Source organism: Taurulus bubalis, assembly GCF_910589615.1.
Source record: "Taurulus bubalis genome assembly, chromosome: 1".
NCBI lineage: Eukaryota > Metazoa > Chordata > Actinopteri > Perciformes > Cottidae > Taurulus > Taurulus bubalis.
In genome coordinates, this window is record NC_136589.1 from 36,092,161 (window position 1) to 36,116,226 (window position 24,066).

At 39.8% G+C, this 24,066-nt stretch overlaps 1 protein-coding gene across 1 annotated transcript in view; it reads left to right on the top strand.

Moving 5' to 3' along the window:
- Nucleotides 1-1,106: 1,106 nt before the first annotated feature.
- LOC306738796 (myosin IXb) overlaps nucleotides 1,107-24,066 on the top strand; it is a 28,392-nt gene continuing 5,432 nt past the window's right edge. Inside the window, exons 1-32 of the mRNA XM_079220714.1 lie at nucleotides 1,107-1,197; nucleotides 1,276-1,366; nucleotides 1,674-2,498; nucleotides 7,718-7,812; nucleotides 8,014-8,076; nucleotides 8,330-8,429; nucleotides 9,041-9,141; nucleotides 11,149-11,272; nucleotides 11,577-11,666; nucleotides 11,832-11,948; nucleotides 12,236-12,370; nucleotides 12,643-12,764; nucleotides 13,612-13,753; nucleotides 14,068-14,257; nucleotides 15,485-15,560; nucleotides 15,904-15,996; nucleotides 16,108-16,147; nucleotides 16,653-16,775; nucleotides 17,100-17,180; nucleotides 17,288-17,398; nucleotides 17,954-18,076; nucleotides 18,470-18,619; nucleotides 18,914-19,059; nucleotides 19,523-19,843; nucleotides 20,105-20,186; nucleotides 20,421-20,618; nucleotides 21,478-21,584; nucleotides 21,707-21,786; nucleotides 22,189-22,373; nucleotides 23,234-23,341; nucleotides 23,653-23,826; nucleotides 23,928-23,984. Of these exons, the coding sequence (XP_079076840.1) occupies nucleotides 1,719-2,498; nucleotides 7,718-7,812; nucleotides 8,014-8,076; nucleotides 8,330-8,429; nucleotides 9,041-9,141; nucleotides 11,149-11,272; nucleotides 11,577-11,666; nucleotides 11,832-11,948; nucleotides 12,236-12,370; nucleotides 12,643-12,764; nucleotides 13,612-13,753; nucleotides 14,068-14,257; nucleotides 15,485-15,560; nucleotides 15,904-15,996; nucleotides 16,108-16,147; nucleotides 16,653-16,775; nucleotides 17,100-17,180; nucleotides 17,288-17,398; nucleotides 17,954-18,076; nucleotides 18,470-18,619; nucleotides 18,914-19,059; nucleotides 19,523-19,843; nucleotides 20,105-20,186; nucleotides 20,421-20,618; nucleotides 21,478-21,584; nucleotides 21,707-21,786; nucleotides 22,189-22,373; nucleotides 23,234-23,341; nucleotides 23,653-23,826; nucleotides 23,928-23,984 (4,314 nt within the window). The 5' untranslated portion in view covers nucleotides 1,107-1,197; nucleotides 1,276-1,366; nucleotides 1,674-1,718. The remainder of the gene's footprint in view (nucleotides 1,198-1,275; nucleotides 1,367-1,673; nucleotides 2,499-7,717; nucleotides 7,813-8,013; nucleotides 8,077-8,329; nucleotides 8,430-9,040; nucleotides 9,142-11,148; nucleotides 11,273-11,576; nucleotides 11,667-11,831; nucleotides 11,949-12,235; nucleotides 12,371-12,642; nucleotides 12,765-13,611; nucleotides 13,754-14,067; nucleotides 14,258-15,484; nucleotides 15,561-15,903; nucleotides 15,997-16,107; nucleotides 16,148-16,652; nucleotides 16,776-17,099; nucleotides 17,181-17,287; nucleotides 17,399-17,953; nucleotides 18,077-18,469; nucleotides 18,620-18,913; nucleotides 19,060-19,522; nucleotides 19,844-20,104; nucleotides 20,187-20,420; nucleotides 20,619-21,477; nucleotides 21,585-21,706; nucleotides 21,787-22,188; nucleotides 22,374-23,233; nucleotides 23,342-23,652; nucleotides 23,827-23,927; nucleotides 23,985-24,066) is intronic.

Below are 24,066 nucleotides of genomic sequence, written 5' to 3' on the forward strand. Positions count from 1 at the left end.
TTTATAAGGGTAATGTCTGTTCAATCTGAAATGGACCCCAACTGGAAAGAAATGGTAGAAACCAATTGTTTACTCCAACACACCATATTTTATAAGCTTATTATATATGTATATTAAATGTTAATCTGTAAAGTACTTATAGTGTCAATTTAACATAAAATCCCATTTACTTGTCACATACACAATGATACTATGTATGTTTTGCATAGCTCCAGAAAGCAACTAACAAACAGAAACATATAATGGCGTAATATACTATAGGATGAAAGAGAATAAGGTAAATATTTTTCAAAGAATCAGTAAAACAATAGAACAGTCGGTTTCCTGTGTAGCGAACATGTTGTACATAATCCTTCTTGGGGGGGACATTCGACAAGTGGCCTGTAGGAAATTGAAAATAAAATGGTGGTAAGAATGAGATATACAATTGTTATAGTAGGTTCAATATGATGATTTATGATGATTTATGTTCGATTTATGTCCGTGTTTTTCTGTCCTTGTCTGATTGTTCGTATAGCTGGTATGTATTATTTTTTTATTTTACTTTTTGTTTTTTGTCGTCTACTAATGTGTAACTTAAACTACAATGATTGAAAGAAAGGACAGTCGGTTTCAAAGACTAACATGGAGTGATACAAAATATAGTGTTATAAAAAGTACAACAGTGAGGTACAAGTAACATATAAATACAAGTGCTTGGGTAAATGTACTGCCTTTATCTGGTAAGTGTACTCTGGTTGTAATACATCAAACCTCCACCAGGGGGTGCTCAACCCCCACAGCTCACCCGTCATAACAAATGAAGTCAATTTAATTGCTCCGTCGTGTCGCTCTCTATTAACTTCTTCTCCCCCGTCACGTTCTCACGTGTCACCTTCTCTCACTCTTGTCTGACACAAAGTTCCGCGGGTTTTTTTTCTTCCCTCAGCAGCTTTGTCTCCTGTTGGCTAAACTGTGACATCTCTACAGGCCAGTGGAGGGAAAGAGATTTATGTCCACCTCGTCGACGGGTGTGCGTGTGTGCGCGTGCGTGTGTCAGCAGTCTGGAGAAATCTAGGAAGTAGGTTAACGTTCGCCTAACTTTTTGATACAGGCGACGAGGAGACGTTAATCTCGATTTCTTAAAGAAACTGTAGTTTGTGAGAGCATTACCGTCGCCGAACAGATGGGAATCTACTTTTTACTCATTTAAAACAGGTAAGAAGCAGCTTCTTGGCGCACCTTTTTCGGGGAAGCTCAGGTGAATAAGCAGTTTTCTTTCCTTACGTTGTGTAGGAGTTCGTTGACGCCAGAGATCTTCCTCTCCTCGTCGCTTTCAGGAGTAGTTCGGCTTTTAAAGATGAAATGAGTGTTTCTTTTTCAAAAGGTGAGACTTATTTTGACATTTTGGTTTTGTTTGACACTTTTATGGACTGATGCATGCTTGGGAATTTATATATGTACAGTAGGTAGCCCTGTGTACATGTGGATACACTGGGGGGAATAAGGCAATTTAATAGACATGCGGTTCTTTATACCTGTTGCAGAGGTTTTTGTACCATAAATACATATTTTTTACTGTAAAGAATATTATATTATATTTTTTTTGACCTGGGCTTTTACAGTAATTCCTGCTTTGTATTCCCCTTCATGTTAAACTGCCATTTGGTCACATACTGTGTTTGTTTCTACAGTGGAGGCTGGCAGTGAGTTATGCTGAAGCATATGTATAAATCAGGATGAGCGCTACAGAAAAAGCCGGGCTCCCTGAATATGATGGCGAGGCCCGTGTTGTGCAGATCTACCCCAGGCTTTTCCAGGACACGGCCACCTACTGTCCCCTGCAGGTCGGCGCTGGGGACACGGCGAGGGCGGTTATCTACAATGCCGTGGTCACTCTGGGCCTGGACGCCAACCAGATGTACAGCCTGCTGGAGGTCAGGAGACCTGGGAGAGAGGAGAGGTTGCTGGAGGCCGAGGACTGCCCTTTGGAGAGGATCCTGCTGTGGCCGCAACAGGCACAGCGGTGGCACCCTCAGAGAAGTGGGTACTACTTCATCCTGCAGGACCAGCAAGCCAGCAAGCCTGGCAACCAAGTCAAACACGGCAGCGAGGACTATGATGACCTCTGTAACCTCCAAACTGTGACTGAGGAGAGTATTCTGGAGGCTTTACGGCAGCGCTTCTACAAGCTCAAAATCTACACCTACGCCAGCAATATCCTCATCGCCATCAATCCCAATAAGTTCCTACCGCTTTACTACAATCCCAAGTATGTCAAGATGTACGAGAACCATCCACTGGGCAAACTAAGCCCTCATATATTCGCCATAGCAGACGTGGCCTTCCGTGCAATGCTAAACCGGCAGGTCAACCAGTGCATTGTGTTGTCTGGCGAGAGTGGCTCAGGGAAGACTGAGAGCAGCAGTTATCTCATCCACTGCCTGACTGCCCTCAGCCAGAAGACGTACTCCAGCGGACTGGAGCGGACCGTCCTCGGGGCCGGCCCGGTGCTAGAGGTAGGTCACTGTGATGTGAATCTGGCCACCTGTTATAAAAAACTAACACCCATCTGTTGCAGCAGGACACTTTTGTGGTGTCTCATTATCTGTATCGGATAACAAAAGTTCTTCAGAAGGCTAAGGCCAAGGGCGAAGCAATCAGTCAATCAACAGAAAATGAATATTAATTTATATAATATTATGAACCGGGTCATTTGCCAAGGAAAACTGACAAACATGATCTGGTTCCAGATTCTCAACTGTTAGATTAACTTCTTAAAGGGACAGTTCAGCCCAAAATCAAGACAATCGTACCTGTTGTGCTATTTGTCAACATAGATTGTTTGAATGTGAGTTTCTAGAGAACTTACACAGCCTGACACTGGCCAAAGAATCTTAATGGCCAGAGGCAGCAGCCTCAAAATGCCCCCGTTAATGGGGAAAAGGCCCGAAAACATGAATTTCAGGTACACTCGCACACACAGAGGGACGATAAGAGGAGACGCTGAGCCCAGAAAGAGACGTGTGCACCGTCCACACAAGGACTAAAAACATAATTCGAGGACTCATTATGACACATTGTGAGTTGTATGCTGCTTTGATGACATGAGTCGGTGCTGCCTACAAACTTATTATGGTCCTGTGGGCGCTGCGGCTTGAGCTCAGGCCACTCGCACCAAAACAATTTCGGCAGATAAATAGAACGACTGGTTGATTTTGAGGTGAACTGTCTGTTTCTTTTATAACTCTTGGTTGGACAAAACAGGCAATTTAGAGATACCACTTTGGGCTATTTTATGGGCATGTTTCACTATTTTATGATGACTAAACTAATCGCTTCACGAGACTCTGCCACTCTGACTTCATAGAATCCTACGGATATGGTTTTGCTGATCACCAGATTAATGTGGTCAGGGTTCAGCTAACTGAAACTACTTCTTGCATCCTACAAATAACCCACTCTTGTTTTTATGTCCTCTTTAGATCTGTGTCATAAAGAAACCACCTCCCTCAGATATATGTAATATCAGTAACAGGTGTTTTTCACTTTCTGCAATGAAAAGTGAATTAGTGTCATCAACAATAACCACAAAGAGGCTGTCAGATCTATGATTAGGAAGAACTCACGAAAAATACGTAAAGAGCCACAAACATTTACCAGTTTTAATAGTAATACAGAGAATCCAGTAATCAGTAATACAGTATATTTACATATTAGTGTTTGTATCGTGACATTTCAGTTCAGCCATTTCTTCAAATATAAAGCCCCAAAGAGCAAAACTTGGAATTTACACTTTAAACGAAAAAACAACTTCAGTTTCACTCTCACTCATTTGGGTTAAAAGATGTGTTTGCTGGCAGCCACGAGCGGTGTGCTGCAGTAACTATTTGTCAACAAGTACCAGGACGGCACATCTCCCTGTGATTGTGATCGAATTACACAATGTCAAATAATAACTGACATGAAAATAGGCCGAATGCTTTTCTTTTTGGGAAGTATTCGCCTCCGTGGTACTTACCAAACCTTTAGAGGCTCACAAGAACTGAGAACAAATCTCCAAGTGGGCGGTAATGCATTAGTTGGTTTCCTTTCATTTCTCAAACAAAACCTTTTTTTTGTGTTTAAATTCATGCTGTTTTCGAGAATGCTGCTTGTGTCTCTTTATTTTGAACCAGTTTAAATATGTTCCAGCGACATATACTTAGAGAGTATATGGATAATATGGATTCACTCTCTGAACACGTCCAACGAGTTTCTAAAGCAACAGTTTACGTATTTTTTCCTGGTAACTGATCAGTGTTCCTTTTGTGCTCTTCTCCTGGTGTTCAAAGAGGCAGAGATCAGCTAAAGACGAGAGAACGTGAAAAACATGTGTTGACACCAAAACAGAATATCAATATAGGCCAAGCCAGACCGATTGGCAAGAAGCCCACTGTATTAATGAGGATCAATTTGTGTGTTTTAATCTTTTTTTTTTCATGGTTCTGTAGTTTGGCTGCTTAGCAGAACGCCCTCTGTCGTCTTGGGATTTCCTTTAAACACATGAGTCACACGCTAACATGTTTGTTCCTCTTTTATTGGAAATAACAACACCGTGACTTATTTTTCTTTCCCTCTAACTTGGAATCCAATGTTATCGCTCACTTGACATCAGAATGCGGCAGAAACTGCACGCGATTGTGAAACTGCAGCCAGTTTTACAAGTATTAAAATATGGAGTACATCTGCAGTCGGTAGCCAGCAGGTGATTGCACTTGCCTTCATTAAGTATGGGGGGGGTGTTGTTGGTGGATGTTTGTGTTGGTACCAACAATCACCACCAACAACACCCCCCAGTTCAGTAGGTTGAGCGCTGAGCTCCAGTGGGGGAATTTGCAGGGCGTTGTCTTTGAGGGATCACCAGCGAGAGAAGAGAAGGAGGAACGTGTCAGAACAGGCTCAGCCAGGTCTGTGTGCAAACCTCTTTCTCTTTCTCTTTCTCTCTCTCTCTCTCTCTCTCTCTCTCTCTCTCTCTCTCTCTCTCTCTCTCTCTCTGCACCCTTCCAGTCTTTCTTCCCCCTTTGTTCAGCTGTGTTTTAATTCAGGGATCACAGATTCTCTGACGTCTACATTTCAAGGTGTAATCTGGTTGAAAACCTTTTCAGCATTCAGTATCCCGCAGTTCATTTAGCACTGGTTGCATCAGTTGTTTAATTCAATGTTCGGGTTTGCAACTCACAAAGTGAGGAAATGTCACATAATCACAAGGTGGTCACTGATCAGTGGGAAATGTGAAATATGGACCAGTGGTTCCCAGTCTGGGGATTGTGACCCACTCAAGGGGTTGCAAGACAAAAAGTAAGACCGTCCTCTAATTGTTGCTTTTTATTTTGGGATTTATAGAATAAATGAAAAAAATTAAGGCTTCTAAAAATGATTGACTCTTTGGGTTACCCGCTTAAACCTATCTGACTAGTGATGATTGGTCAAGTAGACAAAGACCAAAAAACGAAAACTCCATTGTCATTGTTTTTTCCCCTTTTTAGCCTAATTTACTTTTTAGAAAGCATTAGAATTACAGTGATGTTAGATGAATTAGGGCTTTTAGTTATGAATGAATCTATATATTATTTGTTTGATTCATGCCATAATCTAATAAAAATGTAAATCTCAATTACCAAAAACAAGGTCGCATTTTCAAACTGATGTAATTTTATGAATTTATCTGACTTTTTTTTTTTAATCTCTCTTTAGTCATAATGTCTGCATTACTGATGATTAGTTATCAAAAAATCCTATTGTATTAATATATTGTAAAAGCACCAATTGTCAACCCTACAATATTGTCGTAATACTGATATTGTTGTATTTGGTTAAAAAACATTGTGATATCAGATTTTCTCCATGTCACCCAGCCCTAATATAAGCCACAGAAAAGCAGCAAATCCTGACATTTGAGAGGCTGGAAGCAAAATTGTTTGGCCCTTTTGCTCAATTAATCATTTTGTCTATTTTCGAAATAAATAAAGCGGCTTTGGAAGTGAAAAGGCATAGCTCATTCTGTCAAATTGGGTGTCATTGAACCTTCCCCAGTTTTCCGCTGGTATTTCCCACCTTGTTGGCAGTTTTTCAAGGCCAAATTCCTGATGATAAGCTAGGAATTTGTTTTACTTCACAAGCAAACCAGATCTACCTGAATGCATCATTAGTTTTAGAGCCCAAACTCGGACGTGGCAAACTTCTGTGTCTCACCCTCATCCAGATACCATCTTCTCACCACGTGCTGTTTTTCAACTTCTTTCCATACATTTCATTGATCTGGTTAAAAATGAAAACCATGCACTGTATTTACAGAGGAGCACAGGGAAGGAACATTCCAGTAATTCTCAGGTTCACCTGCCAGCGTCAGCGCGGTCTGCAGGTCTAGCTCACTGTCGGCATTGCTCTGCCTGTTAAGACACGACCAGCAGCATATCTCAATCTGGAATGAGGGAGTACTTCTGACATGGGCTCAGTTTGGATTTTTTTTTTCCTTTGGGAAAGGTTAAAACTTAGGAAGTAGAAGCTGATCCAGAGTCAGATGCAGCTCATGAGCGCTCATAATCCTGTATGTGTCAGTAAGTGGTGGCTCTGCGCTGGTGGAGTCTGTTTAGTTGTTGATAGTGAACCTTCACCAACCACTGAAGAAGGAAGTGTGTCTTCCTATAAGTGAGAGTGAAACACTCTTTTTATTCAGAAGACTTATTGAGAACTGGACAATAAGGCTGCTTAATGGAGCTTTTATTTCCAATGCTTTTGGCCACTTAATCCTGTGCATAAGTAGTGTGAGTCTCCTGGTTTAACTGCATTCAACAAACAGTGAGAATGCATCGCAGTCAATGAGTTCAGGCAGGCGGCAAGTGAATTAGTAATGATAATGTTGTGGTAATGGAACCTCTGTGTTCATGCGAAGTCAAATATCAAATAACACATCAGTTATATTTTCATGTTATAGAAAAAGACCTCTCGTGATACATTTGATCTAAATTATTTTCTCTCCTGTGTTTATGATTTAAGAACAGATGAAAAAGGTTTCATATGTAGTATTCTAAGTTCATCAAAAGTCATATTTTTTTATCTTTAAGATAAAATGTGTGCTGTTACAATGCTCATTTTGGCTACAAGAGGCTTCAGTGCAAATCTACCCCACGTACTAAATAAGACCAAAAGCATTAATGTTTTTTTTCCAGGTGAGTTTTTAATTTGCATAACTTGTGAACATACAATATATATACCTTATGTTCGGAGTGCATGGGGAAATTTAAACTCACCTGGAAGAAAACCCCAAACTAAATGACCCGGGCACAGATGATTTTCTTTCTTTTTTTTTCAGAAATTAGAAGGATTATACTGGCAAAACCTGTTTTTCCTCAAATGTTCTTAAATCAAGAAAACTATTCAGCTCAGACTAAGAAAATTGATCACTAGATTTATTTTTTCTCACAAGTTAAACAAAAGATGAATCAAGAATTAATGAAAATAACAGTTAGTTGCAGCCCTGGTTCAGCGTTCGACCAATTTGATCTTCAATGTTTCATAATGTAACGAACAGAAACGCCCCTCTGCCACCCAAAAAACAAAGTGATTTATTGGATCGCTGCTCTGCGCTATAAACATTTACAGTGTTTAGTACTGGGTGCCAGTGTCCGTGAGTTACATGCCTACACATTTGTCTGTTTATTTCAGTGAAAACTTATGTTCGCTATGTTTTAAACAGGCCTTTGGCAACGCTAAAACGGTGGAGAATAACAACTCCAGTCGCTTTGGGAAGTTCATCCAGCTCAATTATCTGGAGAGCGGCGTCATCAGAGGGTAAGGCTTCATGTTTTATTTTCCTCACCAACCTTCTTTACTTGATTAGTACATCTTCAAGGCTTCTGCAGCAGAGTTAACCGTTTATCTTGGTTGATATAGTTGTTTTGTTTAACGGTTCATTTTTCTTCCTATGTCATAATTGTTCAATGTTGGCAACCGCACCAAAGCTTCAAAGGTTTTGTTGACATTCTCTTGCAGGGCAGTTATTGAGAAGTACCTACTGGAAAAGTTCCGCCTGGTGTCCAGAAATCAAGGGGAGAGGTATATTGAAGACATTCCTCATTCACATTTATTTTTTATTCATACATTCATAATCTGGGAATTGAAATGTATACTTAACTGCCATAAACTTTGCTCACATTGTCATCAAATTGTACGTGAACTCTGACCTCTAATGTAAGCCAGTAAAAACTCGCTGCTGTGTGCAGTGAAATGTTGAGTAAATAACAGTTGAAATAAAACGTACTTGAGCCTGGATTGACTGTATCGGCGCTGTGCGACCTCTGACCTGCAGGAACTACCACGTGTTTTACTATCTGCTGGTGGGCGCGTCCAAAGACGAGCAGGAGGAGTTTCATCTGTTAAAGCCACAAGATTATCTCTATCTCAAGCAGGTACCTTTGATCCACACACTTTACAGCAGCAGAGACAGAAAAGGGTTTACACATGATGCGTCAGTTTATGTCATCAAACTGGTTTCAAGTTATCTGGTGAATTGTGTATCTATTGACAATGCAACATGCACCAACCACCAGAAATTTTGCATATTCTTTTTTATGTTTTTACAATTTATAGCTGCAGTTTCAACTAAATCTCATAACTAACTTCTGTAAGTCTTTTGTTATTGCTTTGCTCTGGTTATTGCTTTGCTCAGCTTATGCTGCAGATTTTCAGGTGCAGCATAGTTTGCTGTCACTCACAGAATTTACCTGGAAAATTGTATATATAGCCAAGTCAATTTATTTATAGAGAGCATTTACAAATAACACATGTTGACTGAAGTGCATTACAGAGAATCAGATGAAAGCTAAAATATTAACAAGAAATCAATGAATTGGTAAAAGTGAGGGCGTCGATTATCTTGGATTTAATTATAAAACAATTCCTTCACCTGGTTTCTACATTATGTGTGGACCTTTAGATTGCTGTTGTGATCTGTTTCCATGCATACGCCTCTGTGGCTAATTGCAGCTTTATCTCCGTATCCCGTCCGATTGTTCTGCAGGAAGACCTCCAATTAAATGATGAGGAGAAACTTGGGCATGAGTACAAGAGGCTCCATCAAGCTATGGAGATGGTTGGCTTCCTGGCTTCCACCAAGAAACAGTATGTATAATTTTGATAATGAACAACGCAACTGGAAAGCTGAAAGCAGGTGTCAAACTAACCAGTCTAGCTTTACCGACCAAAGTAAAGTAAATTGTCCAAAGTAAAATTTGCCCACAAAACACTTTGTTTCTAAATAATAATTAGGTTATTTTTCTGTTCAACATGTGCGATTTGTCATCGAGAACACAACAACACATGCCAGAAGACCAGAAATGTATATTATTATTATTAAGTCCACTCACTTGGAGAATGAAGAAAGCTAACAAATATTTGCTGTACATGGCCCGACATCACTCCCAGTTGGAGAGTGTTCACAACGCTTACACACTGCTCTCAGTTAGCTGAAGCATTCAAATCATTTCGTAGGTCGGTAAAGTCATTTTTTCCTCCTTCCCACACTGGTGTCTGTAGCAGGTCAGAGCTTGTCAAGTCAAGCAGTGAAAAAATGCAGCAAGCATGTCATCAAGCGCCTGACAGCCTTGGGACACCTCGTACACATTAAAGCGTTCGCAGCATAGTTTGTAACCTGTTCGGGTCGGTCCTCCTGTTGAATAACCACACTGAGGACAGTAACTGTTTGAATGAATAAATTCAAACCATTTGGACACGTAACAGAAAGTTTGGACAAAGTAAAAAAAAATCCTTAAATAACAGGCTTCATACATTCTTTAGCAACACCTCCAGTAGAGATCCAGTGAAGACTTTGTTTTAAACAAAAAGTCCTATTCTTCCTTACATTTACAGGACGTTGAACTAAATCTGTGTCTAAACCTGCAAGTACAGATTGTTTTTTGGCTTGGTTGCCTAATCTAGTTGATGAGACATAAATATAAAACACGACTAGGTGGACTCCTCTTAGGCTGGACCGTGTGTGCTCAATGTGCCAAATTGTGACGGTAGCATCGAAAATGTGAATTCCTCGATATTAATTGTTCTTACTTAAGTAGTAAATCATATGACATGGTTATGAAACTATGTTTGAGTCAAATACATGAGGACTGCTTTAATTTCATAAATTCCACGATCTAATCATGCTATTTTCAAAAATGTGTTGTTTTGGATTACTCATTTTAAGTGTTATTGTGTAATTCATGTTACTTTGTTAAAACAGACCAGACCATGGCTACATCCCATGACAATAATAATGATGCCCAGAGCCCAGATTTACAACCACCTGACAGCAGTGTTGTCAGTGTTCATTTCTTTTCTGCTTTGACTATCAACACCTGCCTGCTCTCTGAGCGCATCCCATGTCACTCTCTCTCTCCTCCTCCACCACACTCGCTACAGCCACACCGCGTTACTCTTATAACATATTCATCAAACTGTCAACACACAAAAACAGTGACACCAAAAACTGACATATTTTAGAGCTTGGACTAAGTTTCTGGGTCGAGGTTTACCTGAGGCGGCAGTAACAAACGCGTTGCACAGCAACTACAACCACGTATGTTTTGAGGTGGAGGATCAGATGATTTATGGCAGAGACAAACGTCATCAGCGGAAACACTGTTGCGTCTTTTCATTTTGAAAGAACAATAGCTATCTAATGGTGTAATTTAGATGGCGGCACCTATCAACTATTGTCTTCTCCAGTACTAGACGTGCTTGGAAGGCTACACTGATATGTCGTCATATCAACACAGCAATGTTAAGCTGCTACACATGCATACCAGCGTTGGGTTGTTGGTTACATACTGATGAACTAGCAGCAAGGTTGAAATAAACCGCAAAAGAGATGTAAATAGAATTCTAAAATATACACATCAGCACAGAGTGTGATAAATAAATAAAGTGTGGGTGAAGTGATTTGAAGGGTGAACCGAATATGAAACAAGTTGGTCAGGTTTGTTGTTTGAATGGATATTGAGACTAAAACCTTTCATGAAATGTAGAGCAACACTTCGCAGTGTAACTGAAAATACACAGCTAGTAAAAATTAAGTATATGGTTTTCAGCTAGAAATATGCCATCTCCTTGTGTGTGTCTTATTTCTACTTGCAGCATATTTTCCATCCTCTCTGCCATCCTGCACCTGGGCAATGTGACGTACACACAGTCAGAGGACAGCGAAGTCCTGGATGTTGGACCTGCTGAAGTTTTGTCCACACTGTCTAATCTGCTCAAAGTACGTTCCTGAAGCGAAACGGTTGATTATGGATGCTAACTGCTGAATTATCATCTGGAATTATTATCTACAGACTCCATTGTATTTCTAGTGTTAAATAAAAAACCTGTATTTGGGATGAAATCACAGTAATCCCTGGAGATGAACTGCATCATCGCTACACCTAAAATAGCTCTCTGTGTTGTTGATTAAGAACAACCCTGTTTCAACCTGTTCTGTTTGTCAAATACAGTCACTCGTAGGGCTTTTGTGTGATAAATAATGTGTTCCAGTATTGTGAAACTGTGTATAACTGTTTTTCTAGGTGAAAAAGGAGCTACTGGTTAAGACTTTGACCAAGAGGAGAGTGGTGACCGCCGACGCCGCCGTAGTTTCACAGTACACACTACAAGAGGTATATAGTAAAATGTAGTATTACAGCTTCCCCATTGAAATTTAATTATTACATCTCTAAATACGATATGAAAATGTTTAATAATGAGTTGAGGTCTGCAACAGCTTTTTATTTCACTTGAGTCGGAGTTGGAATTTGCTTTGTTTGATGTTTCTGTGTGTTCAGGCCTCCACAATGCGAGACTCCATGGCCACGTGTTTATACAGTGCTCTGTTTGACTGGATCATCCTTCACATCAACCATGCAATGTTCAACAGACGGGACATGGAGGAGTCAGTCTCCGTAAGTCTCACCGCCATAAACAGCCATATTGACTGCAGGAGGCCTATCTTTAGTCAAATTGGAGAGGGACAAATATTTTCAATGGTTCCCCAAAACTTTTTCCAATATAACAAAGTATCATCAGATCCAATACTGAAAAGGGAATTATATGATCTGTGTACAAACGTGTATAAAAACATAGGTTTAGCATCACTTAATGTTGCTAATACGTAGCATTACCATGTTTCCAGTGCGCTGCTGTTTTGTCTGTTGGTGATGAACTGGGCTGTTTTCTGTTGTGTCTTTAGTGTTTGTCCATCGGCGTCCTTGATATGTTTGGATTCGAGAACCTCCAGACAAACAGCTTTGAGCAGCTGTGCATCAACTACACTAATGAGAAAGTGCAGTTTTATATCAACCAGCACGTCTTCAAGCTTGAGCAAGTCAGTGTTTTTTTCCTTTATTTTAATCTTTTGTGACATTCAGGGGTATCTAGTATTCATTCTGTATTTGTACTCTGCATGCCGGCACTTTTTAAAATTAAATATCCAACTGTCTTTGTAGCCTGTGCAGTGAGTTACCACTGTTCCTGCCAACATCTTTAAATATCTGAAATTATAATACATTTCTTCGTCAGTGCCACAGAGACACATTCATTTACGTTCACCTCTGAGTAACCTATTCATATATTTGTTGAAATTGAAATATATTACAGGAAGATTATGCGGCAGAGGGCATCACCTGGCAAACCATCGACTACACTGACAACAGCGGCTGCATTCAGCTGATCAGCAAGAAGTCAACTGGACTCTTTGACATGCTGGATAAGGAGAGCAAGTAGGTGAACATGTAACATTTTCCCCCGCTGTGATTTCTCTCACTCAACACATGATGGGACGAGCGTTGGAAATTAACACTAGCGAAGAATTCTGTGATACACTGCATTGGATAATTGTTTTGCAATGCTTTATGCCTATGTATTTATCCCTACCAAATGAACATGAAATTATGGTTGCATCATATGGGTAAAATAAATCAAAATGCATGTAAATACAATGTAGTAACAAACTGGTCTGTCTGGTTATTTTTAGTCATAACTATAAAAAAGTCAGGACAACAAGATAAAAATTCCTTTGATCAACGCTGAATTAGATTCCTTCCTTATTCAACCAACCACTTTTTTTTCAGAAAATGTACTTAAAGTAAACAACAATCTGTCCTGTTTTTCCTCAACATCTCATGGCACAAAATACTGATTCAATGAATGTAATGAGCGTAAATATATGATGCAGATTAAATCAAAGATTAATTATAGACATATCACGTAGGTGCTACGGGCTGTTCTGATTTTCTTTCCCATACCATATGTTATCGTTGATTCACTCCTGTTTTAGAAAGAGCTTTGTCCTCTTGGCTTTTTTTTTGCCGCTGTGTCCGCTATTCCTCTTCTCGATCTGACACCTGATCGCTATGTTTTTATGGTGGTTGACGCCCAGAAATGTCCCGAACAATGCAAAATAAGAAAATACAGGCAGAGGGCATGGTCTCTGCAGAAACAGGCACCATCACATACGTCTAGCGGGTCATAACTGATGATTCAGCGGGATCACTTTTGTATGAGTCTATACATTGTTTTTTAGGAAACTAATATTGATATTCTGTCCTTCTCTCTGTGTATCTTCAGCGTCCCTCAGGCCACAGATGAAACACTGTTGGACAAGTTGAAGCAGCAACATGTGGACAACCAATTAATTGTTCCCTCCTCACACACAGAGCCTACTTTTGTCATTCAACACTTTGCTGGAAAGGTTAAATATCACATCAAGGTGGGGTATATTTCCCACACTGCAAACATCTTTATTCTACAAAGTAAATAATAAACATTTGAAACTCAGTAAAAGTACACTGTAACACAGTGATGGGTCTGCAGTAGCCTTGTTAGATAAGCCACTGTGGGAAAAACACGGAAAATCTTTGAACTAAGTGAATGATTAATGCTGCTCCCTCCCTCAAGAAGACTGTTGTTGCACTGTGAAGTTGAAGGTTGTGAATGCAAGTAACGCATGTGGAGCTCCCTTGTGAAACTGCAACAAGAAAAAAGGATTACAGCATGTTAATCGTGATTCTTCTTGTTCTTCAGGATTTCCGACAGAAAAACACGGAGCACATGCGTCCTGAAGTCATATCACTTCTACGGAGCAGTGAGCGGGCGTTTGTTCATCACTTGGTTGCATCCAGTCCAGAAGCCCTGTTCAGGTGGGGAGTTCTCCGAGCTACCATCCGCATCCTCACAGTATTCAAAAAACTGGGACGCCAGCGGGCAGAATCAAGTAAGCTTCAGTTGCTAATCAAGCCCCATTTTCAGCAGTTGCAAATAATTCTCCTTGTTTTAAATCAGGGGTGTCAAACTCATTTTCACTTCAGCATCATGGTCGTCCTCAAAGGGCCGCTTGTAACTGTAACACTGTATACATTTAACTCCTCCCGAACATAATGTTAACTGTCTTTGTATTAGATTATTGTTTATTCAAGTGTAAAAATATTGTACATGCATTTATATAAATGTAAAAATATGTGTAATCAAATTTCTCTGTTACTATGACAGAAGTCCATTTAATTTAGGGTTAAGAAACCCACATTGCTAAAGATCAAACTTAAAACAGAATAAATAACAAAAACAAAGATCAAACGCACGTTGTTATTATATTAACTTTCTTCAAAGCTTTTTTGTCACAGATGAGAAGGACATAACTGGTCCAACAAATAATTGTGAGCAAATAAGAACATGCATGTGGTCTGGGGCAGTGGTTCAACTGGTCTGGGGCAGTGGTTCAACTGGTCTGGGGCAGTGGTTCAACTGGTCTGGGGCAGTGGTTCTGAGCTGGTCTGGCTGCAGGACCCACCTTGACCCCTTAATGACAAGCTGAGATCCAATGCGAGGAACATTTTCAACTTCTCAAATTAATTTTATGATATGGTGCAGTTTAAACCTGAGAAAGTACACAATATCACAGTATGCCAACACAAAAATATTCCCTTTTACACTCAATTAAAACACAAAAAGTGCATCTTAAGGATATGAGGTAATACAACACACATAATATTTGTATAACTTCAGCCTTTTTTAACAGACTCAGTGTTTTCATGCACAAACATGGAATAAAAAAGTCGGTAATGAAGTGTAACTATAACAAATAGTCCAACGTGTAAACTCACGCAAGTAAAGCGTGTTGTGAACGCAGCATTGCGGAGTGTGGATAGATGGCACTCCACTGCATAAAAAATCTCCTTCAAAATAAAAGCACATACAAAATCCCCTTCAAAATAAAAGCCCATGCAAAGGTCCGCGATTCACTGAAAACGGGTCCGTGAAGCCGTCGCGGGCCACATAAAATGACGCGGCGGGCCTTGAGTTTGACACCTGTGTTTTAAATGAATCAAAAAACTTCAGATGTGTCTTTGCAGGAATGTCATGTTCTGAATGACTTAGTCAGCCTTTAACTTATCAACATGTTTTGATGATTACATTCAACTGATTTGTTGTTTTGTCACCACAGTATCTGCCAGACGAAGCTCCCGCAAAACCCTCAAAGAGATGAAACAGCGCAGCAGTGGTATGGACAGTCTGTCCAGGTAACTTTGCGACACTAATGCAGTTGTTGTGGATTTTACTGCCACCGACAAGTCTAGTGTTCACACTTAATATTCATTATTATACAATGACATTTTTTCAAACATGGGTTTTGAATCAGGCAGGCATTTTCGGTTTGCCCCAAGAAAATGTATTCTCACAAGACAACCATCACACTAATGCACACATTTTTTTCAAAGACTAAATAATTATGCACGATACATGTGTCTTCACATTAATGAACAGCTGTTAACGTATGCTTGTCAAAAGAAAAATATACCTTTTTAAAATACAAATAAATCACACAAAAATATATATATTAAAGTACCTCTCTGACATTTACAGCCACAGCCTGACTCTGGATTTCTCCTTTGATCGCTCTGATGAACATCCTCTTGAGGTGTTTGAAGACATCTTTGTCAATTATGAAAAGAGAAAGTAAGTGGGCGTCATATGGCTTTAGTTTAAACACACTGATTTTGATGTGTTACGCTTAAAAAATGTTCTAGCTATATGTTGAATGGAGCTTCATCTTGTCGTTTTTTGCAGGAAAAATCGAGGCAGTCGACAAAAGCAGCTTATTCCAAAGGTAAACTGTTAATGCTGGTGTAAGAGCCAAATTAGACTTAATAAGATGTGTTTGGTTATTTAGTAGCAAAGATGTTGAAATGCTCCTTTTAGTAATGCTACTGATTACGTCATCGTCAATAGCTCTCGGTTAAGTTTAATCAGTCTGACGGGTGTGCCAAGTTGAGCACAGAATGAATCTTGTACCTTTTTTGTTGAGTAAACTTTTAAAACAGAGGTACTTCCTCTGAAGATCCGCGAGAAGGTTATTCCAAATACACAGACAATTACTGTGACAGTGAGAATGTGGATTATCAGACAGACAGGAGATTGCTGCTACAGATGGTTGCAGTGTTGGTGAAGCTCAGCTTTTTACATCATTTCAAAACCAGCACTATTACACCGATGTTTGTACATCTTAAAAGTGAATGAGTAATTCATTCTGTTTGTTATCCATGTGTCAGTCCAAATACTTTTTGTTTTGTGAGTCTGAAAGCTCACAGACTGTATTATGTCTTATCAAACAGAACCTGATGGATTTGCAGTCCCTCAGACATATTGTTGGTCTCACCGCGCATGACCGAACCAGCAAATTCATCTTTCACCCTCATCGGAGGACAAAGCCCCCGACGGTTGGCACTCAGTTTCAGGTTTGTTCTCTCTGCACCTTTGCTGAACATTATTGCTCTGTTTCATAAAGGGCAACTTTAATCATGACTTCATGTATGTGGTAGGGAAAAGTTTGATTCAAGTCTCAAAATGAGATTAACTATTTGAAGCTGATAGTCCCTTTTATCTTTGTATTACTTGAATTAAAGTAAGGCACTATTCTACTGCCCACGCCTTCACACTCACTGTCCATTTAGAATCAAAGTCAATTTTAGAGAAAAATTATATACTTTCATAAAAAAATATGTACTTTCATAATCACAAAACAATCAACCAATCGCTCACTGCACTTCTGTGTCTCGCAGACCTCACTCGGAAAGCTGATGGAGGCACTTGAAAAAGCCGAGCCATTCTTTATTTTCTGTGTTCGCTCCAACGCTGAAAAGGTAACGTTGTCTGTGATTCTGTTGCATTGTCCTCATTGTGAATATAATCCTTCATGTTGGACCGTATAACACAGTTCATCACTTGGGAAAATGTTTTGTTTTTGCAGAAGGAGCTGCTCTTTGATGATGAACTTGTGCTTCAGCAAATCAAGTACCAAGGCATACTGCAGATGGTTCATATCCAGAAGTCCGGCTACAGTGCCAAATACACATTCAAGGTGGACATTCATGATTTATGTGTGGTGTGCAATTTATATATTTGTTTTCTTACACTTGGTTTAGGTAAAAACGTTTGTATCGTTAAAAGCAAAATGCGACACAATGGAATGAAAACAGATTTAGCTGATAAATGATGAAATAGATGAAGCATGAGACTTCAACTTGCACTGAATAAATGAAAGATAGCAGCAGATTAAAAGAGTCTCCTCATTGCTCCACAGAGTTCTGATGTGACCTTCCTCACATTATTACATGAAACAAACAGAAATGTCATATTTCTATCAAGATTTTCCCCGTTTGAGGTCAACTGGCGCTCTTTTAAGTCCATCATCTTGCTGCGCCCTCTACTTCTGCAATGGTAAAATGGGTTCTTGACGGTAGAATTAGTGCCACCTGGATGAACCAACTCCTAATTATTGCATAACTAGTGGATGAAAACAAGAATTTATTCACATGTACTTTTGCTCAAAATTTGATTATACATTTAGAAGGAAACCTGACGAGTGAGAAGAAAGTTGATTTGCACTTCTGATACCTTTTTTTTTTGATGACAGGAATTTGTTGGGAAGTTCAGAATGTTGCTTCCAGAAGGAGCTACTGTAACGCCGGAGCACATAACTAAACTGTTTGAGAAGATGGAGCTGGATAAGACCAATTATCAAATAGGACAAACCAAGGTAAATATTCTTGATCATATCAGTAATGTATTCTGAATTTAACTCACCATGGTCCTCTGTATCACCAGAGGATTAAAGTAACATTGCCCTGCCTGGGAAATTACTTCATACTTTGGTCACCCATGGGTATGCATGTACCCATGTTTCTGTTGATATGTTTTGAATTTAAAGAATCCAACAAATGACGGGACAAGCAGGAATTTTACGAACATTAAAATGTCCCCCTAAAGTTAATTATTGTCATGAATCACTTCCTGAATTTTTTTATTTTATTGAAGTCATAATAAAGTCACATAATGTAAGTAATGCATGTATTAAAGTGTACCACAGATTTCACAGTATAAAGGATCCCAGTGGTTTCGTAATGTGTGTGCCTCTCTTTCATCTACTCAGGTGTTCCTCAAGGAGAAGGAGAGGCAACTGCTCCAAGACACTCACAACAAAGAAGTGATGCGTCACATCATCGTCCTGCAGCGCTGGTTCCGTGCCTGTCTGTTAAGGTTGCACTTCCTGCAAAAAAAAGATGCCACAATGATTATACAGGTACTATTCATAGAATAAAATACTGTAAAAAAAAGGGCATGGACATTTCCTCATGGAGACAACAAGCAGACAATAAAAACATCCCATCACAGGTTTCCTAGGATGTCGGAGATAAAATAAGATAGTGCTTTATTAATCCAAAGGAAATTGTTGTGCCTGAGTTCATCAAAGATTACAACAAAAGAATAAGAAAAAAAAACTTTCCTGCCGAGTGTCCTATTTAAAAAAAAGTAACACTAACAAATAAAGTTACAACAGATTAAAGACAGAGGATTTCTGGTGTTTCTTTTTTAGAGAAACTGGCGTGAGTTTTACGAGAACCAAAACCGAGCTGCTACGGTGATCCAGACAGCGTGGAGGAGTTCGCTGAAGAAGTCAAACTACCAACATGAAACGGAGGGTGATAAGAACATGTCCAACACCCGGCCTGGATGGGACAGGTACATAGCAAACCTACACAACTGCATGATTTTAGAAAAGAAGCCAACACATGTATTTTAGCAGGTTCCCCAATACACGAAAAGTGTCAATATTGGGTCCATTTTGTTGACATAAAATGACTTTGGTTTACTGGGAAAATGTGCTGCATGCCATCCACCCAACCCTGACTGAAGTACAGAACTTAGAAAAGCTGCATCTATAATAACAATTTTACTGAATGTTTATTTAAAAAACAACAAATGGTGCACACAAAACTATTTTCTTTTAAAGCCACATAAGCAATGTAAACCAAATTACTCTAGTGGTCAAATATTCTAAAGCACAAATAAATATTGTTCTGCATTTTCTGTTCAGCAAGCATTTTTGGTGGAATTTGATTCAAACAGAAAATAAAGCATAAGCATTTGTATTATGGATATGTTTTTGTGGCGCCAGTCTGATGTGGTGGTTCTTGCATAACAGCTCGACAAAAAAGGAGTTAACGAGGCAGCACAAAGTGGAGCTGAGCCCGGACAGGACCCAGCAGAGGTCCAGGAGCAGAGAGAAGCGAGAGGGCAGAGGATCCCCGCCCCCCCTCAACAGGCCCTTCTCCCTCCCACTGGACCCTAAAGGTTGCAGTGATGACGGCGGCACCAGCCCCTCTAAAAGCAGCCAGCTACAGCGCTACACAGATATCGGGGGCTTCAAGGAGAAGGCAGAGAGGTGGAAGGAAAGAAACAGCGAGGGCGAACCGACGGATGAATCGAGTCCAGAAATAGGACGGCGACCTAAGAATAAGTTTCAGTAAGCATCCTAAAGTCATAGAAATCTTTCTCCACAAATGTTGGACATCTGTTAATATGGTCCCAACCATCTTATTTACAAACATCATTAACTTCTTTTGTGTTTCACCTATCAAATCATGTGTTTTGATTTTGAGTATCTCATAACAAGAATGTTTACATGGCACTAATTTTTCTGGATGTATATCTTGATGCTGTTACCAATAATTGCAAGGTCACACATTAGTCCACTGCTCTGCTCTTATTTCCTTCTGCAATGCAGGCTCAAAGTGAAGTCCTTGTCCGTTGATGAACTTTCAAAGATCAGCTCATCCGGCTCTGATAGCTCACCCTCGACCAACGAGGTAATCTTTGTCAATATGTTTTTACATAATACAAAACACTAAAACATTCAATCCATTTTACATTTTGCTCCTCATACAGTTTGTCCTGTCCAACAATACATGTTGGCATTGGCTTTTCAAAGTACTGTAGTTATGTGTGCCGTAAACTGACGACCACACAAATGGAGGCAACTTACGCATGAATCTAAGAAAGGCTCCCAGTCTGTGCCTCATCACGTTTCCTGGCCCAATCAGGTCAGGGTGCGTCTCCGCAAGCAGCCCAAACGCAAGCGGCGCTTAGCCTACGCCCGCAGCGGTCTAATGATGAACCTTGGGGGCTCCAAAGAGAGCGAGTACTGGAGCTTTCCACTGCCTCCCATCAGCCCCAATGTGGCCAGCCTGAAGAGCTCAGCCAGTAACATGGATGTCCGGGCCGTCAAATCCCAGGTCAAGGTACTGACCTATGGGACATTTTGACCGACCACGACTCTCCCTCTGCATGCAAGCCTTGCATGTGTATGTCCCAGACGGATTGAAGGTTGCATTGCTCTGGTGGAGAAAAAAAAGCTCTCGTTACTGAAACACAAAAAGGAAATCTCCAAGATCATTTCCAAAGCTCCTTTCTGACCTTTTTTGTCTTTCTTTTTTCTTCAAATGAGCTTTAGGTCAGCAGATACAGTTCAGAGTAAGAATATGGTGTTTCTTCGTCACTTTAAAATTAAGTCAGGGATCGTAACTTTAATTATTTTAGCTTGTGGATTCGTTTCTGTTCATTTTGTTCATGTTTACAGTCCTAAAACCCCAAATGCCATTGGACAAATCCATTAGGAATCTGATTAAGGCCATTGTAAACATCACTGGAATAGTGTTACTCACAAAATCTAAATTGATGACAAATATCATACAATTGTCTTTGGAGCAAATAACATTTAATAATTAACCTACAAACAGGGGAATAAGATTTTAAAAAACAATTACTTTAATCTGTAAATAACAAATGTTTTAACACACTGACGCAATGTTATTGACATATGTACTAACTTTGCTAATACTGATTAAATCAAAAGAGGTCAACGTTCAGCTGGTGGCAGGAGACAGTGCAGCTTTGCATGAGTTCAAAATGGTGAAGGACTACCGCTACGGTGCTAATATTTTATCAGGTTTATGGCGCCTGCTTTGGTGCTGGTACTGATGAGCTGCTGCATGGCGACATGGTGGGGCAAGGTGGTCTTCCTACAATGTTTTTTTTGTCTTTGGTGAGCACATTCTATATTTTGGCTTCGAGCATGTTCATGTTTTGATACTGTTGCAGAGACCAACAGAAACTGATGGGTCAAGGTTCAGTTACCTAGCCAGGAGCACCAATGAGGAGTCGGGACAACAGGGATCTAACCAATCACAACTCACAACTCCTGAGAGGTAAAACTCTTACTCAGTTCAAAGGAAATTGTTCAATGTTTTAAGCTTTATGTTTGAACAATAAGTAATATAATTGATATGTTTCTGCATGGAGTATTTAATACAGACTGTTTTTTGTATAGGATTTGGTTTCTCAGTAAATTCCTGAAAAAGCGGGCGCCTAAGTATTTCCCAGCCGACGAGACTCCATCAAATACAGCAGGTGACCAAAAGCAGCAATCTTAATATATTTATTTGTACAATGCAGAGGATTTTGAAATATACTCATACATTATAAATCGGCAGCAACAGTGACCAACATGTATGTAGGACAAGGTCTAAAGGAAAGAGGAAACAATCGCAGCTTATTGGATGCAGATTTTCTTCTGATGTTGTTGTTTACTGGATCTAACAAGTAGAGGTCCCCGTTTACCATCATACATCACTGGTTAACACACTTATTCTCTTTACTGCCATCTGGAGGTTATTTGCTGACCATCAACACATGTAAAACAAGGTCTTCTTGAAGAAGATTCCTTATTCATCACCAGGAGATATCGTGTTTAAATTTTGAATTGTCGTGTCAGACTAATAATGCCACACTACCTCCCTCGTCTGACTGCAGTCACCTTGGCCAACTACACTCCGCATCCCTACCCCAGGACAAACCAGAGCAGTGAGAGGGTCGTCCGAAACCCGACCATTCGAATCAGTCGGGCCACACGGGCGTTGCAGTGCAACACGTCTCTGGAGCGTGAGATCACCGACACCAACGAGCTGCGAAACCTGGACGAATTCCTCGGTAATCAGGTGAGATCTACAACTGAGGAGAGGAATCTAAAGCAGCTGACTCAGGTTTTACTTAAAGGACATTCAAATCTTGAAACGCATATGGCTCTCACTTGCTTCTGCTTTAGATGTGCAGTTTTGTACAGGGTTGTCACATACTGTAGCCCAGCAATAGTCTCACACTGTTTATCTCTGCACAGAATAAACATACATTCAGCACAACCATCCAGCTGTCATGGATGTGGCAGTGTGAGTGGCTGAGGGGCGATGTGGCGTGCATAACCAACAACAATGTTATTAAAAGTGTCATTATGAAATGAAAGGTGTAACTGAAAAAAACTCCACTGTGAAATTACTTTGGTAAAAGTACTATATTATACATATATATATATATATATTTCATTCAATTTGTTTTATTTTTAAGTTTGTAATTTGATGTGAAACTTATTTGCTGCCTTCTTGGCTGAGACTCCCTTGGAAAAGAGATTTTATATCTCAATGGGACTATCCTGCTAAAATAAAGGTTCAATAAAGGTACAAAATTTAAAATAGCTACATTTTGGAGTGGAGTTTTGAAAATGTATTGTATTATTTCATAATCTACTGGTTAATGTACACCATTTATGATACTTCTTTTATACGTATATATTTTACAATGCCTTATTTACATATAAAATAGATGTAATGTGTTCATTTCCATAGTGGAAGAGTTCTATAAATAGTTTTATTATTATTATTGTCTAATCTCCAAAGAATGTTACCCCGATAGCCGGACGGTTCAGGCACATGCACTTAACTGTCCTTTGTTGCATGTCATACCCCCATCAAATGTGAAAAACCCTGTGTTCCATCTGCTCATAATTCATCTTCTTTGTCCTCAGGTGAATGAGCTGCAAAGTAGAATAAAAGATCTGTCACCAACAGAGAGCATCTTCCTCTCAGCCACCATGCAGTTCAGAGATACCATCAAAGGCATGTACTCTCTCCAGGTGAGTTCAGCATCTTCCTCTGCACAACATTAAGTTTGATCCAGGAGGAAGAAAGTAGGGGAATAGTATTTTACACCTTATACCACCATGTCTCCATCAATCATGATCATGGTCGGAATTTTTTTAGAGTTGCTGATTTAGCTTCTGCAGTTATTTTACAGGGTTTTGTATGTTGTTATGTTGATTCATTCAAGTTTGTTCCACCCTTGAGTCATTTACTGTTGTTCTGCTACTGAATGTCTTACAAACAAGCCAAATTAAGAAGGTTGAAAGTGGTCACTAACTTTTCATGAACACTCTGCGACCAACAGAAGCCCCAAATTGGCTACAAAGATCTGATGAAGAGCTACCACAACAAAGTGAACACACTAGCAGGGTCCAAGAAGAAGAAGACAGAGATCTCGTTGGTGGTCAACTTGTTTCAGTCTGTGCTGGATGGCTTTATAAGAGGAGAGATCAAACGAGTGGAGTCTGAACCAGCAAAGGTAAACTGGAGATTTTCAGTCAACCATCAGTCTCCAAACTACTTGGTGAGTATAAACTATCCCTAGACTCGTTCATAAATCTCAATTCTGGCTTCTCCCAGGCCACCAAGACGACGAAGAAGAAGAAGAAGAAGAGGAGGAGGAAAAAGGACACATGTGTACGTTAATTATCATTATCTGCATTGTGAAGTGTTCTCATTACAGGTCCAGGTAAATCATCCCAGTGCATTGTCGTTACAT